General features: G+C 51.2%; 2 protein-coding genes across 6 annotated transcripts in view; one reads left to right on the top strand and one right to left on the bottom strand.

Moving 5' to 3' along the window:
- SH3PXD2B (SH3 and PX domains 2B) overlaps positions 1-5,957 on the top strand; it is a 72,722-nt gene extending 66,765 nt beyond the window's left edge. For 3 of the 4 annotated variants that reach the window (XM_062607707.1, XM_062607708.1, XM_062607709.1), the window contains 2 exons: positions 229-354; positions 1,260-5,957. In XM_062607707.1, the coding sequence (XP_062463691.1) occupies positions 229-354; positions 1,260-2,756 (1,623 nt within the window). In that variant the 3' untranslated portion in view covers positions 2,757-5,957. The remainder of the gene's footprint in view (positions 1-228; positions 355-1,259) is intronic. The other variant, XM_062607710.1, reaches the window with a different exon arrangement.
- A 1,411-nt stretch (positions 5,958-7,368) lies between these two features.
- The window catches only part of NEURL1B (neuralized E3 ubiquitin protein ligase 1B), a 134,161-nt gene continuing 125,776 nt past the window's right edge, over positions 7,369-15,753 (bottom strand). For both annotated transcript variants that reach the window (XM_062607724.1, XM_062607725.1), the window contains exons 3-5: positions 13,051-13,758; positions 12,020-12,145; positions 7,369-11,321 (exon numbers count right to left, since the gene is read on the bottom strand). In XM_062607724.1, the coding sequence (XP_062463708.1) occupies positions 11,077-11,321; positions 12,020-12,145; positions 13,051-13,758 (1,079 nt within the window). In that variant the 3' untranslated portion in view covers positions 7,369-11,076. The remainder of the gene's footprint in view (positions 11,322-12,019; positions 12,146-13,050; positions 13,759-15,753) is intronic.

Below are 15,753 nucleotides of genomic sequence, written 5' to 3'. Positions count from 1 at the left end.
CCTCCCTCTGGGGAAGGTAACTGCTGCCAGCAAGAGCTCTGGTGCTGGGCAGTTCTCTGCTCAGCCTGGAAGTGGTTTGCTTGTTTGTGTTGGTGAGGACACTGCATGGGCATAGCAGATGTCCCTGGCCTGGCTGCGCTATCTTGGGTCTCTGCAGGCTGGTGGCCTGTGTGGATGTTGTATCACATCTGCTGTAGAAACATGCTGATGCATTTTCTCTTCTCATAGCCACGCGGTTTGAATCTGCCCAAACCTCCTGTCCCTCCTCAAGTGGAAGAGGAATATTACACCATTGCTGACTTCCAGACCACCATCCCTGATGGCATCAGCTTCCAGGCAGGAATGAAAGTAGAGGTGAGACTGTTAGTCTTCTCACATCTTCACATCAGTGCAGCGCTCCTGACTCCCATTGCTCTGCAACCTGTTTTGGGCAGGTAGGCCCTTTCCAGGCAGGGAAGATCTGCTCACCATGGTATTCTGGTTGGAAACTGGGCATGGTGATGCATGTGATTGCCTCTGTGGACTGTTAATATCCCAGGCTCTCTGAGAGTAGGAGAGACACCTGTATGAGCTCACAAGACTTTGGAGTCCGTAGTGCTCTTGGTGGCCTCCTGTCCTCCTGTCGTGCAAGTGTGTGGGTGCTCTGTTGTCTGAACTAATGCAAATTAAAACCACAGCAGCAATGGGGGTAGAGATTGTGTTTTTTTCCTTAATTAGGCCAGGTTAAAGTCAAAAGCCCTTCCCAAATTGCTTTCTGCTGGCAGAATTCCTCCTGCAGATGTGATTTTGCTTTTCAAAACTTACGCTGTGCCTCCTTAAGAGGATTTTCTCTTCACGGCTGCCCCAGTGGGCTCCTCTCAGGTCCCAGCCCCACTTGTGGAGCACACAAAGCCCGAGCCGTATCTGGCGGCGTCCGGTCCAACACAGCATCGCTGCGGGTTGGTCGCTCCAACAGTGCCGCGCAGTGGCCACCGCTGGTACCCGGCATCCCGGTCCCGGGATAGGGACAGTTCAGCGGCAGCTCCGCGACGTGGCGATGACGAGCCTCAGTCCCACGGCACGCAGGTCCCCTTCCCTGCCAGAGGCTGTTACCAGGTTCCCCTCTCATTAGGATACCCATGCAGTGATTATATGGCTTTTGGATGGAGAGGCACCGGGCCCATGTGCCACCTTGACATCAGTTCAGAGACACTGAGCATCCCTTTTTGTGCAGAGAGCACTCCTGTATGGATGTCTGAGGTTTCTTTACCCCTTGGCAGGTTATTGAGAAGAACCTTAGCGGCTGGTGGTACATTCAGATTGAGGAGAAGGAAGGCTGGGCCCCTGCCACATTCATCGATAAGTACAAGAAAACCAGCAACGCGTCTAGGCCAAATTTCCTGGCTCCACTCCCCAGTGAGATGGCTCAGCTCCGCCTTGGGGATGCTGCGGCTGACAGCAGCACCAGTGAGGAAGCAACAGGACCGTGCCGTCCACTGCCAGAGGCTCCTCCTAACGGTATGGACTGTGGTGGGAAGTGGGCCAAAGACTGGAAGGGGAAGGAGGCTCCCGAGAGCGGGGACCTAGCCTTTGCTGGTGGCTATGAGGAGATCTCTGACCGTGACACAGAGGAGAAGCCCAGCCTGCCGCCCAGGAAGGAGTCCATCATCAAATCGGAAGGCGAGTTACTGGAGAGGCAGAGGCCACCCCCCAAGCCCCCAGGCATGATTTTGCCCATGATTCCACCCAAGCAGTCAGCAGCTCCTAAGGACATGAAGAAGCCAGAGATCAAACCAGAGAAGGGCAAACTCTTCCAACTGAAAAACGAAATGGGACTGGAATGTGGACATAAGGTGTCGGCCAAGGAGGTGAAGAAGCCAAACCTCCGGCCCATTGTCAAGCCAACAAAGCCAAAAGCTGAGCCTGTGGAGGACAAGCCTGAGCCCATCACCCAGAATCCATTCTTGAAGTCAAGACCTCAGATCAGGCCAAAACCCGCTGCAGCCCCCAGGACTGACCCAGCACCAGCTGATGATAAACTGGACATCTGCAACCTGCGGAGCAAGCTTAGACCTGCAAAGTGCCCAGAGAAACCCTCCGAGCAGGACACCACTGCCAGCGAAAGCTCCTTCAGTAACACCATGGCCTCTTCAGAGGCTTCTGGAAGGTTTCAGGAGCGACCAAGCATGGAGAGCAAACCCCTGCCCAGACTGGACAGCCACACCACAAAAGAGGTGCTGCCCAAACCCCTCCTGGGCCCAGGAAACCCCCTGGGTGCCAGGGAGCCCCCACCACAGCGCCCCGTGGTGCCGCCTCGCAGACCACCCCCTCCTAAGAAAACAGGGGGTCCTGCCTCTGTCCCCACGGCGGAGCTGAGGGTCCCAGCACGGGAAGCACCCGAAATCAGGTCATCCCCAGTGCCAGGGAGGCCCATGCTGGTTCCTCCAAAAGCCAAACCATTCCTCTCTGCCTCCATCCAAGATGAAGCCAAAGTAAAAAGCAGCATAAGCCCAAAGGTCATATCCAAGCCAGTGGAGAGAGGGGAAGCCAAGGAGAGGACCTCAGCCCCTGTCTCCAGTCCGGACATCACCAGGGAAGCTCTGTATGTGGCAGTGGCAGATTTTGAAGGCGACGAGGAGACCAACAGCTTCAAAGAAGGGACTTTGTTTGAAGTTCGCGAGAAGAACAGCAGCGGCTGGTGGTTTTGTAAGGTCCTGACTGGGGGGCCGTGCTGGGAGGGCTGGATCCCTTCCAATTACCTGAGGAAGAAGCCATAGCTGCTCCTCTGCTTGCACAGCCAGAGGTTCCCTGGTCTCTCACCCGAGTATTTAATTAGATTAATTTATAGTTTTCCATAAGGCTGGCTTTAAACAAAAGATAATACTCGAGATCCCACGCATCCCAGCTGGTGCCCATTGGCAGCAGCGTGGAGGAAGCAGCTCAGCCTTCCCTCCCCACCTGTGTGCTTCCATCCACCCTCCTTCCCACATCTCCTGGAGCAGCCAGAGCTGCTCTGGCCAAGCTTTGTGGCATACAATGGCTACCGTGGTTCTCTGTGCTGGGGAGTTTGACCTTGGTGGACATTGTTCTACCTGCACGGGCTGTGGAATGGTACCAGCCAGGGAAATCTGGTCGTGTAAAAAGATTTGCCTTCTCTGAGGCTCAGGTTCATGGCCAGATGTTGTAGGTCACATTGCTTAGTCCAGGTGTGTAGCAGAGCCATAGGGAGTGTGGCAAAAAGGAGGAATGATTGCTGAGGATGAGGTCCCTGTAGCTCTGCGTGCACATGCAGGCACAGGCGTTGCCCTCACCCCCTGTTACTTGCTCCCTGCTGTGCATGCCATGGGGCTGTCCCTTGGTCCTTCCTGCTCTAAAATGACAAGTGTTAACTTCAACATCCTCCTGGTGATAAAAAAACACAGACAAATGCACACATGCACACACACACATATATAACAGGTCCTCTCTGTGCTGATCCAGGACACTATGCAGTCTTCTCCCTTGCAGTATCACAACCAAACAAGAGGTGTTTTGCTCTGGTAGCTGAAGGATGCTATGCAAGGCACAGAGGACCAAAATGACCCCAGAAGCCCTGGATAAAGGATGCTTTGCTTTCATTCCCACACAGACTGCCCTGCCTGTTGGACTAAGGGGACCACCCGTTCCCATGACCCACAGAGCTTCCCAGGCTGGCGGGCAGCAGCCAGGAGGTGGGTCCTTTAGTAGGTGCTGATATTATCAAGTGCAATGCAGCATGTGGGAGTTCAGCTCCTCGTCACAACCAGTTGTGAGGTGTGTCTGGTGCTCAGGGGCTCCCTGCCTTGTTTCTCACCCATCTGCCTGTCTTCCAGGTACTTTGCTTTCACCATGCTTGCTGGGCTGTTTGAGGGTCTTCAGGGCAAGCAGAGCCTGGGGTTTTTCCATGCTGCCATTCCTGCTTGCACAGCCTAATCTTGCCCACAGTGTTGCTTGTCCTAGCAGGAGGATTGAGCGTAGATGAGTTGTTGTTCCCCAGTGCTGCTTTCTTCCCTCTGTATTTGGCTACTTGCAGATTTAAGGTCACATTTCTCTCTCCAGAAAAGCTTTAAACCCAGTGCTTCTGTGGGTTTCTTGTTGACCAAGCCCTGTTGCCCTTTCTAGTCTAATTGCAAGTGTTGAGCACTGCAGCTGCAGCTCTGCAGCCACATTGTTTTGCTGCTGAAAATTATAGTTTTCCCTTTAATTTGAGGCTGGCAGAATTGAAGGAGTGTTCTCCACTCCCCTAGATGCTCACTGCCTTCTCTGTCCCCTATTTTCTCCTCTGGAAATGTGGAGTTGAAGGTATTTCTGTCTGTGTACTGAATGAAAATGGTGGTGCTTCAGGCCAGGCTCATTTTGAGAGGGTGATGGGGCAGTTTGTCCCAGTCCTTCTTTATCAGATGGAGAAGTCCTGACCATTCCAGTCCAGCCTCATATCCAGAAGCCCCAAGGTTTGTGTTTTACCGTGGGAATTCATTCACCCTAGTCTGCAGCTGATTCCTCTTCCTCCCACTTCCAGTTTTCTCTGGTGGCACATCAGCCCCTGATCAGGCTGACTCACCTGAGCTGGCAATAAGCAATACATTTGCAACCCAATCCAATAACAAATTTCTTTGCGTGGCACATTGCGAGGTGTTGATGTGCTCCCAGGAGTGCTGCAGGGTGGGTTGGGGGAACAATGATGCCTTGTCTCTGCACATCTCTTGCTCCAGTAAATCCCTTTTGCTTTGGAAAGGAAAGGGGACAGGATGAGTTAAGTCAAAGCTGGCAGCAGCCCAGTCCAGCCCCTGCTGTATCTGGGGAGGGGGCTGGAGCTGTGTCCACATCCTCTCTGGCAGTATCACACAGCAGGCTGGAAGGGCTATGAGTCCTTTCCAGTGGCACTGTGTCCTTGTTCTCTCTTTTCTGAACAGCCTTTTAATCTCAGAAGTATCTCTCCTTTCTCTGTCTCAGAGACCTCACTGTCCCCAGCTTTCCTCAGGAGGGACAATGCTATTTCTTTGGCCTCCATACCAAATGAGGGCTATTTCTGCTTTCCTCCCAGACTGAACCTCAGAACTGGTAGTGCTTCATTTTGCTGACACAAGTACTGTATTTGGCTCATTGAGTGTGTGACAGGATTGCTCCCTTGTTCCCAAAGAGCTTCCAAGGAGGCAGGTGAGTGCCCAAGTAGGGGATGACCCTCAGCAGGGTGCCAACACTTGCAGCCTTACCCCTTCCTACCACTCTTCCGTCTGCAAGGGGACCACAGGCTGGACAACGGCTCCTATCAGGAAGATGCTGAGAGCCATGGGCTGGCAGGGCTTTGCCCCCTATCCAACATGTGCCCTCTGCCGGGCTGTGCCTCCTCTCTGTACCTCACACAACAAATGTGGCCAAACTCCCCGACTACCTCGTGAGGAGGAGGAGGGCAGCCAGGAGGCTTTGTACCCTGAGCTTGGCCACAGGGCTCATCACTCCAGCAGCCAAAGACCAACCTTCCTCCTTCCCACCACCAATGCAGCAGCAAGGAGGGGCATCACCACGGCTGGGGGCAGAAGAACTGGGTGCTTGGAGGTCCTTGCAGCTCAGCACATCCTTGGAAGGCTGGAGGTCCTTCCTGCACCCCACAGGCTCTCAAAGCCCATTTGTTTGTCTGTCTCACTATATTATGTGTGTATAAATCTACATTACTGTGGGAGGGTGGGGGGGTCAGCAGAAGATAGATGTAGCCATGTAAATGCCGTATCTATACTTTCACCATTATGGGGTTGATTTCTTTTTTAATTCGGTGGGGTTTGAGGGTTGATTTTATTATTTTTATTTTTTTTTTAGCGTTTTTGTTTCCTTCCTTTTTTTTTTTTTTTAAGAAATAAACAGAAATTGCTTGACTGGTTTCAAGCACCCTTGTGACCCCGTGTCTGACTGGTGTATGTCTGGTGTGCTGCATGACGGCTGACATAGGTGTACTCAGGCAAAAGTAGGTATCAGAGCCCAAGTGCCTTCTGGCAGAGGGTTGCGTGTGTGGTATTTCATGCATACAGTGCTTGGGAAGGCTAGGCAAGGAGGGGAAAAAGGACATGGAAGAGCATCTTCCACTAGCCTGGCTCACTGCTGCCCAGCCTGGGTAGGTAAGCCTCTTCCACGCTCATGCCCTGGCTTTCAGGTGGCCATAACCCACCTAGTCCATGCAGATCCTGCAAGGGCTGGAGATTTGGGCATCATCAGGCATTGCTCAGCGCTTGAGCTGGCAGAACGCTAATGAGGGGCTTCAGCCATGGGAGGCTTGGTTTGGGCTGGTACTTGCATCATGGTACCCAGGCTGGCAGGGGGCTGCAGGTGCAGGTGATGGGAGCGGGCAGTGATCCTCCATGCTCTCCCCAGGGTTGGGCCAGCAGCAGCTAGAGCAGATCCTCACACTAATGGTAAGTATGGTGCAAAGTCGCTCTGTGGCCTGAGACTGGCAGTATCAGCCTGTTGGCAGCTTCAGGGATCAGCTCTCTGGATAAACTGAGGCAGCAGAGTTTATAAAAAGGCCTTTTGGTGTAAACAGCCATCCGGGCTCCTCTGCCACCTGCAGCTTGTGAGGTTTTCCATGCAAACACTTAACTGTGGCCATGTTCTTGCCAGGGCAGAGTTATGAATGAATTCTTCCACCCTGCTTTAGACCACATCTGAGGCTGCCTGACTGGTGTCAGCTTCAGCTGGTCACATTTAGAGATATAAATAGTTTAGAAAGCAGCCTTCGGCTGGCCTCTGCTTGTGACATAGCGAGCCAGGTATTGCTGCAAACCAAACAAAAAAAAAAAGAACAAAATAAAACAACCCTTAAAAAAAAAAAAACAAAAACAACAAACAAAACAGAATTAAAAAAAGAAGAAAAAAAAAAAGAAAAACAGAAGAAAAGGAAAAGCAGCCCTCCTCCCTGTGCCTGCATCACCTCTTCCCTGGCCAACCACGGTGGTCCCCAGGCTGCCGCAGCCTCAGCACAAGCACAGGAGTGGGGCCACACCTGCAGCTGCCTTGCTTGAGATGGTGCAGGTTGGATGAGGAGTTTGGGGCACCTGGAGAGGGCATCTGCCACAGGACACCCTGCTTTAGTGCAGTGAGCAGCCCAGCTTGGAAGGGTTTGCAAGGTTAAACAAGCCAGGAATGCCCCTACCCTACCCTGCCCTGCCCATCAAGGGACTGCACAGCCAGTGTTCAGTGTCCTCCCAGGAGCAATGCAAAGCTCACGCAAGGTATTTAAAGTGCATACCATTAATTTTGCTGAAGCAGAGGTGCCTGAGCTGGACAGAGGTGCCTGCCTCTGTGCATTAATAGTGCCACGCTTTGGAAATAAAGGATTTACTCACCCTCCAGTTCAAACACTTCAAACGCCCAGGAGCACGCTTTACAAGCCAAAGTTTTATTTGTTTCATAAACAAGTAAAATTATATTAACGTAAAACAGATAAATGACCAAAAGTAAAACACACAGCACTGAACACAACGCTATAGAGCACTGACATGTAGAAGTGCAGTTCCCTCCCTCGTGCGATGCCCTCCCACCCCCCAGGTCCCCCAGATGATTTGCTTGAAAAGCCTAATACAGAGGTCCAAAATCTGATTCAGCTTAAACATGATGTACAGGTCACAGTACTGAATCATAAAGGTAAGGATAAGAGAGTAACTGTCTCAGAAAGGGGGAAGGTAAAAGAGTTTCCCCCATCTCTTCTTTTTCTTTCTTCCTTTTGTCAGTTTTGAAACAAATAGGTTGGGGGGGGGGGAACCATGGAAATAAAACACTTTTTCACTCCAATATATATATAAAAAAAGCAGGATTCTCAGTGAACACAAAATTCTATAAAACTACCATTGATCTGTGTTGTTTTTTCCCCCCTGGATATTTTTTTTTTCTTTTTAAAATTTGCTTTAAAAAGGATAAAAAGTGCACGGACACCCTTATAAGGCACAAACAGATCTTCTGTACAAATCATATATCATCGGACTGTTTAAAAAATAATAGCAATACGAGTACTAACAATTAAATCTGTAAGAGGCTACCTTTTCCTGGCAATCCTTGGTTTTTAAGAAGCCTATTCTGGAACATTCCTGTTGCTCTCGGATAGGCAGGATAACACATCTACTGCTCTCACCTCCCGCTCGCTGCACGGCCACACTCTGGACCCTCACTGAGCTGCCTCCCTTGCTGGTCCCACTGGATGCTGCCCTTGTGGAAACGGGACTGGGCTGCTACAGCAAAAACACAACCTCTGCAGTGTCCTGAACAGCTTGGACACAGCCTGGAGTGGATTCAGTATTCCTCCTTGCTGGATTTAAGCACAAAAAAGGAAAGAGAGCTACACCAAAGAAAACCCCACCTCAGGCATGGAGATAGCCCCGTCCATTGAGGACCTGAAGCGTCAGCCAAGCACATAGGCTCTGCTTGCACACCCACTGAAAAGGACCAGGCATCCCTGAAACCAGAACAGCAGCCCCAGGGATGGCCGCTGGCGTTTGCTAGCCCAGACCAGACCCAAGCTAACATCACTCGCTGTGGATACAGACAACTTCCCTTGAATTCTTCATCATTCAAAGGCTTCCCACTGCAGCCCACCCACCAGGCAGGTGCCAACCCAACCTGGCCTTTCATCACCTGCTCGCATACTTTGCCATCATCATGCTCTTCGTGCTGCACCCACTCACCACAGCCAGACCCTGATCTGCCATAGCATCATCTGGGAGGTCTCTGTGAAGGCAATGCCTGCGGTCCGCGGGCAGAGGGGCTGGACAAGGCTCCAGCTTGGAAAGACACCCTCACTGCCACCTTTTGCAAAGGTGTGAGTGAACTCATGCCACAGGGGCAGTGCCAGTGGCTCTGCTGAGGGCTGGGCACGCTCGGCAGCATCACAGCCAGCGGCATGAGCCAAGTTTCCCTAAAGGGCTCTGGAAAGCCAGCAGGCTCTCATGCCGATGCAGCAGGGCAATGGGTAAGAGATCTCACGCTACAGCAGCCTCTCATTTACACACAGAATTAAAATGTTGTTTAGCTCTTCAAGATTAAAAAAAAACAAAGTTTTTCTCCGTGCCCTGCGAGCCAGCAGCACAGCGCTGCAGGAGGAGGATGAGCTGCTCCTCAGTGTGCCCTCCTGATGGTGGAGCAGGGCTGGGATGGGGCCAAGTGCCGGTTGGTAACAAGTGCAGCACTGGTGGCACCACCAAGTGCCAGCACTGTGAGAGGTGGCAGCACACCCATGGCTATGGCACCTTGGAGGAGAGAGTAAATGGCAAGGCAAGGTGACAGACAGCAACAAAGGCAGGCTGCCCCTCTAGGCCCTGAAACCCTGAGCATACAGGGGTTGCTATTCTTTTTCCTTTATTTTGGACAAAAACATGGTAATTGCACCTTTCTGAAGAACGGTGTTTCTATGCACTTGGTGGCACTTGGTGGCACAAGGTCACCAAGATAAAATGACACCAGCCCCTCTCTTATCCTATCACTTGCATCCTCTCTCTTCCCTTCTTTACAAACCTGGACCAGTTAGAGACCAACCAGGCGCAGGCTGAAGGACTGGACAGGAGCCACACAAGTGGGCAGAGGACGGAGAACAGAGGGTAGCTCCTGCAGGAGCAGAAGGAGAACACCAAGTTCCTCAAACCAGCACCAATACTGCATGCTCAGATGCTGCCCAGCTCATCCAGGTTGCTTCTGCATGTAGCTAATATCACAGCTGAAATCCATTTACTTTTTAAGTCCCAACATCTACTAATAGTCCAAGACCCTTTTTCATTCCTTCTCCCAAGTAAAGCTAAGTGAGACAGATCCCTGTTCATCTCAACAAGTTCTCATCTACGGTTGGGACTCAGTGTCTGGGCAGCTGGGAGCTGTGCCGGGAAACCTGAAAAGGCAGGAGAAAGAGCAGGTAAAATCAGCAGATACAGTCCCTAGAAAAAAAGCTAAGTCTGCTGGGACTGGGACAGAAATCAGTTTCTCACCATGGCCTCCAAAAAGTCCCTGTGGTGGGCAGGAGAAAGGCTGAGCCCTGCTGCAGTACTGGCAGCAGGGGAAGGGCTAGGGGAGGCGAGCCAGGCAGGACAGTGTGAGACAGCAGCTACACTGCCTGAGAAGAGGAGCAGAGGAAAATGCAGGCCATGTGTGCCTGGAGGTGACAAACACCGTCGCTGTAGATGATGGTAGCCTCGTGCTTTGTCTGAGCTAGGACTGCAGTGTGCCCATCCAAATGCACCACTGATCCACTGGCTGCAATTCATAGCTTCAGCAGCCAGCCATATGGCAGTGCCTGAGCAGCCCATCACTGCTGCTCACTGCTCCATCACTGCTGCTGCCGCAGCTGGGGCTCTCAGTGGGCTCATGCTCCTCACTGCTACCCTGTGGCTGCTCCACGGGTCTCAGCCTCCCCGGCCTAAAGTCTCTGCTCTGCCACAGAAAGCAAAAGCCGCTTTATATAAGCTGCTTGATCTAAAGCCAGACCAGCTTCTCCGTGTGCCACAGAAGCCTGCTCAAGGGGGGCAAAACCCAAACAAAACAAGAGAGAATCTGTCTGTGCTACTATTTTGGCCTCAGCTAATTCCCCTTACATGGATGAACATGACATTTCCAGACCAGTTTTGTCCACTTTAAACCCTCCCACTGGGCCTTGTCTAATTTTATCCCACCCCAGCACAAGCACCTGGCAGCAGACCAGGGCTCTTGGGGTTTCGGGATTGGGAAGCCCAGTGGCATCCAGCACTGACCAAATAAGTGGCAACCTCCCCTTCCCAACACACACCACAGCAAGAGCTTCCTTCATTGGAGGAAGAAGTGAAAAAAGAGCCTTTGCACAGGAAATTTCTCATTTGCAGCTGGGTCGGATCCAGACCGCGATTTCCCGGATTCACCCATGGGCACACAGCCTGGCCGGCACGGCAGCCGTGCCTTTGGGCCCCACGTGATCCTCAGCTCAATTTGATCCCTGAATTGTGCCCTACCAGTCAAATAAGGAAACACAGATAACGAGCCACTTGATAACGACTGACCAGCACGATAACCCATAAGCAGGGACGGAAAGGCATGGTTACTGCTAGCGGCGTTCCCCCTTCCTACGACCCGAGCCGGGCGCTACGGGCGGTATATCTTAATAACATCTTTGATGACCCGTCGGCAGATTGGGCAGCAGGCGTTGAGCTGCTTCTTCAGCTTAAGACCGCAGGTGTTGCAGAGGCACATGTGTCCGCAGGTGTAGATCACCGTGTCCACCTCGCTGTCAAAGCAAACGGTGCATTCCCCGTTCTTGGTGCTTGCTGGCTCCGGAGGGGGAAAAACGGGAGAGATGGGGGGGCTCAGGGGGGAGCTCGGAGCAGTCACTGTGAAAGAGAAGGAAGGAATAAGATCATTTAGTCAACAGGATGGTGCAAGCCTGAGACTGTACAACACACACTCAAGTCAACCTTTAAGGCTCTTCCTTCCTTAGTCATTGCCTGGTTCATTTGCCAAACAAATCTCAGCGCATCCTAATTGGCAGCACAGGTACAGCCCCGGGCAGAGCTTGCCATCCTTTTTGTACAGACAGAGCAAGCACAGCACACCAGGGCTTCCCCAAGCAGGGCTGTGATTTTGCACACCCATTTCATGGTGTGAGTGTGCAGAGCCCCACTCTCCCCAAAGGAGCCATGCTCCTGCATCTCATCAGCCATGCTGGATGGCAGCAGCACATGCCAAACACCAGCATGTGAGTGGTTATGCAGGCACCCCTGTCAGTGGAGCCCTGACAGTGCAGAAAGCAGTGGTCTGGGTGCTGTAAGACCCCCAGACATGATACTGCACCCCCAACTACTGCATCAAGTGCAGCCCTGCAGGGACTGCTTCCATTAGACAAAGTGGGAAGCAACGTGCAGCCTTTCCTCAAGCCATGAAAATCTTCCCATCACTTTGTTTCTTTCCACTTATTTCTGTTGGTGTTGCGGATGTAACATCTGCCCCACAACCTTGCCCTGCTGCCTTGTGTAACCCCAGCACTGTCTGTCTGCCTGGATCCCTGCCTTGGCACACGGGCTCTCCTTACCCAGTGATGACTCTGAAGCAGATGATGACCTGTTCACACTGAAGGCCATGTCCGAGTCACTGTCATACTGCGAGCCGCCAGGTGATCCTGAGGGAGAGATGGTCACTGGGCTGGACTGCACAGTGCCTGCAAACACAGGAGAGAGCTGAGCCCACTGTGGCACTGATGGACACCCAAAGCCCAGCTAAATGCCCCTCAGCCCTCAGTGCTTTAGGGTAAAGTCCACCTGCTGGGTTAAGTGCTGCCCCTTAGTATGATGGAGATGCATGATTATGGATGTGAACTCCAGGACCTGGACCTCACAATGCCATTGTACAATGTCTGATCAGTGCTTCAGTGAAGTAAGAACCAGTTATCTGACAGCCATTGTTTAGGGTGTAAAGTCCCTTCCCCATGGTCCTGATCTCTCCAGCAGCAGTGGCCTCTAGCTACCACTGTCTCAGGGGCAGCTGGGAAAGGGCATTGCTTTAAATAAGAAAAACTTGATTCACAAAGTTATCACTGTCTGTTTTCTGACAGAATCCTTGACTTAGAAAGGAGAAGCACTGTAACTGGTCACCAGCAACAGCTCAACATTGAAATGACATCTGATACTCAAACTGTGGCAGTGCTTGGGGAGAGGTTACTGTCTACCAGCAGCACATGTGATTAAACCAGAGCTCACAAAAACCATTGCCCTTACCAAGGCAGGAGTTTAATACCTGTCAGCTGGAACAGTGGATTTATAAAGAATCCTTTTTAAAAACAAACCATCTGAAAACCAGCTGTGGTCCCCCCTAGCCTGCTGCTTCTTTTGTCTCTCAAGTCTCATCCTTTTCTGGGGAACTTGTATAAGCTGCGTCCATGGGAGAGCTACCATGTCCCACACACTCTTGTTTGCAAACACAAGGTGAGATAAGGAGCTGCTTCCCCACACAAGTGACCACCTAGTAGAGGGAACACTGGGAATGCAAACCCCTAGCTCCTGTTCGGGCCCAGGAAAATTCACCAGCCACATGCTCCCCATTATCATTCCATTTGGCTGCACTTACCCAGTATTTTGAGCTGATTGATTACACCATGGATTGTAAAAAACACCCAGAGAGACTGCGAGGTGTCCACGCACATCAGCATCCCTCGGCTGCCTCCGTTCACCCCATGGTGCACCTCCCCATTTGGCAAGACCATGAAACTGAGGATGTCGCCATTGTTGAGGACCGGGAACGCTCGGTAAACCACCCAGTACTCCTTGCGGTCCAAGAGAAAGTCTGGATCTGCTGGGAGCTCATTTGTCCGCAAAGTACTCGGATCACAAGAAGTGATGCCGAAGGAAAGGGCCCCATAGTATGGCAACCCCAGATGTCCTACTTCCACAAAGAGGCTTTCACCAATGTGCAAAGGCCGGTCAGAAAACACCAAAGTCCTATTGCTTTCTTGCCAGTTGGTGCATGCAACCATCCGGTCCTGAGAAAAGGTGATGTCAGGTCCATGGGTGGGATGGAACCGCAGGTCTGTGTCCAGGAAGGCTGGGACCCCATGGGCATGCTGCCGCCGGTTTGGGCAACAGGGGATGATGTGGTTGTCTGTCGCAAGTCCCGGTACCCGACTTAGGTTTAGGTTTGCAATTTTGGCCACCACTTGGTTATTCTCCAGTTCGTTGTTATTGAAATTGGCTGAATCGTGGTTGCTCTGTGGAAGGCAAGTGCTGAGACGGGCAGAGCTGAGACGAGCAGTGGTCATGGTCTCTGCAAACATGCTATCTGTGAGACAAACACAGTGATAAGGGGCATCAGAGTGAGATAAAATTGCCTACTTTTCTTGTTACATTTGTTATTATTTCAGCCTAGAGACTATCTGAATTCTGTTCCTTCAAATGGAAAAACAATGGGAAAATTAGCCAGAGGTCAACCATTAGTAAAGAGCTAGGAGTGGAGAGTCGCATGTGGAGAGTACACAGAAATAGTTGCATCTTGGCATTGGCTGAGGAAAAACAAGTGTCATGAAGTACCCATGTAATCTGGGAGCTCCTTGCACTGCTGAACTGGGAAAAGCTGTAAACCAGTGTGGTCCTACAGCTTTCTCAGTAGAGGGGTCTAATAGCTTTGAGGTTACTCTGTAAAAGAAGGAAACATCTCAGTATCTTGTTGTCCAAAGGTCTTGTGCAAACCAAATCCCAAGCACAGTGATGGGAGAAGTACAAGCATGAATAGTATTCTTTCACACTCCTTACAGAGGTGCCTAGCCATAGGTGTGCTCAAGACAGGTCATTTTACCTCTCTTGGACTTCAAGAGGGTACCTCAGGGGTGCTCACAGCACTGCAGAGATTTTCAACAGAGAGCTTGGCACAAAATCTACTTGCTGCAAGTGTTACGAAGAAGATTTTTTACAGCAGGGAGTTATTTCATCCTTTGACAGCAAAGGGAAAGCCAGGATGCTGACTCTTCATTTCACAGATTTTCAAGTTGGCCATGTCAGGCTGGGGAGGATTTAAAGGTGTGGAGAGGTTCAGGAGTGCTCTTCCTTTTACCTCCAGCATTGCCCAGGGCAGCTCGGACACTTCGCTCTGATGGTAAGGCATTAACTAGATGAGCAAAGTCAAAGCATGTAGCAGTTAAGAGTGTGTGAATGAAGCAGACTCCTGGTCTTCCCAAAGATGGAGTGGGAAGAAGCACCCCAGCACTATCACTGCCTGCTCCTTGGAGGAGAAAATCACCAGCAGGAGAACCACCCAGATCCATCCAGCAGTTTCAGAACAGGGGCTGCCTTTGCTCAGAAGCCCGTTCAGGAGAGGCCACTGGTGTCAATTGATGGCTGGACCAGATGCTTCCAGCAAGTACAAGATATCTGTCAAGAAATGCTCCACAGAGGAGTAAAACATGCCCAAGCTTCATGCTGCTGAAAGATGCATTTTGTGACCTGTGCATTTCATGGCTTTCTCGACTTGCAAAATTGTATGAGGAAGAGACAGTGAAAGAAACATGTCTGCTATAACACCATCACATCTGTAGCAAGGAGGCTGGGTCTCCTGGTACCACAGCTGAGCATCGCCCTGATTCCTGCAGCAGTCTGTGGGGCTGCGCGCTTTGATTAAAGAAATATATAACAAATCAGAGTACAGGTGCCCTCAGACTGAGTCCTTCCCTCTGCATAATCGATGTGGCAGGCAGGACTGGTGGGAGAGGGGGCAGAAATAAGCTGCATTTTATTTCTCTAACTACAATCAAATGAGGAAGAAGGACCACTTTCTATTGGCCAGAAGCAGCTGCACTGGCCAACACAGCAAATGCTCCTTCACCTCTGTGATGAGCACCAGAGACTGGAGTGTGCCACAAGTGCAATTACAGGATAAGCTGCTGGTAAGGTTTAATTACACATTTGAGGCAGAGCAGGCAGGGCAAAGTATTGTTTATGTGTGGCCTTCTCACCCACAAAATAATTGGCACCATTCAGAAGAATATGTGATGAAGCTGCCTGCCCACTGGACTAACCATTTCACAGCTTATGGCTGGTGTCTGCTGCATGTGAGGACAGAGGCACCATCCCCTCGAGCAGGTGCAGCGTAGTTTGGCTGTTAAAACTAAATCAGCTCCTTGGAGCCTCTGGGAAATGGCAGCACTCTTGTATTTTAAAAGGATTCCCCATGGTTTAGACCAGTTCAAAACACTCCATCTGACACTGAATTCATTGGAAATTTCAGAGCTGTAAAAGTCATGAAAGGCTCGGTTTGCTGATGGGAACAAATTCATCACCTCCT

Source organism: Pezoporus occidentalis, unplaced genomic scaffold (assembly GCF_034315485.1).
Source record: "Pezoporus occidentalis ecotype Australia unplaced genomic scaffold, CSIRO_AGI_Poc_V1 ctg124, whole genome shotgun sequence".
In the NCBI taxonomy this organism is placed as follows: domain Eukaryota; kingdom Metazoa; phylum Chordata; class Aves; order Psittaciformes; family Psittacidae; genus Pezoporus; species Pezoporus occidentalis.
This window is presented reverse-complemented; position numbering and strand designations above follow the sequence as displayed.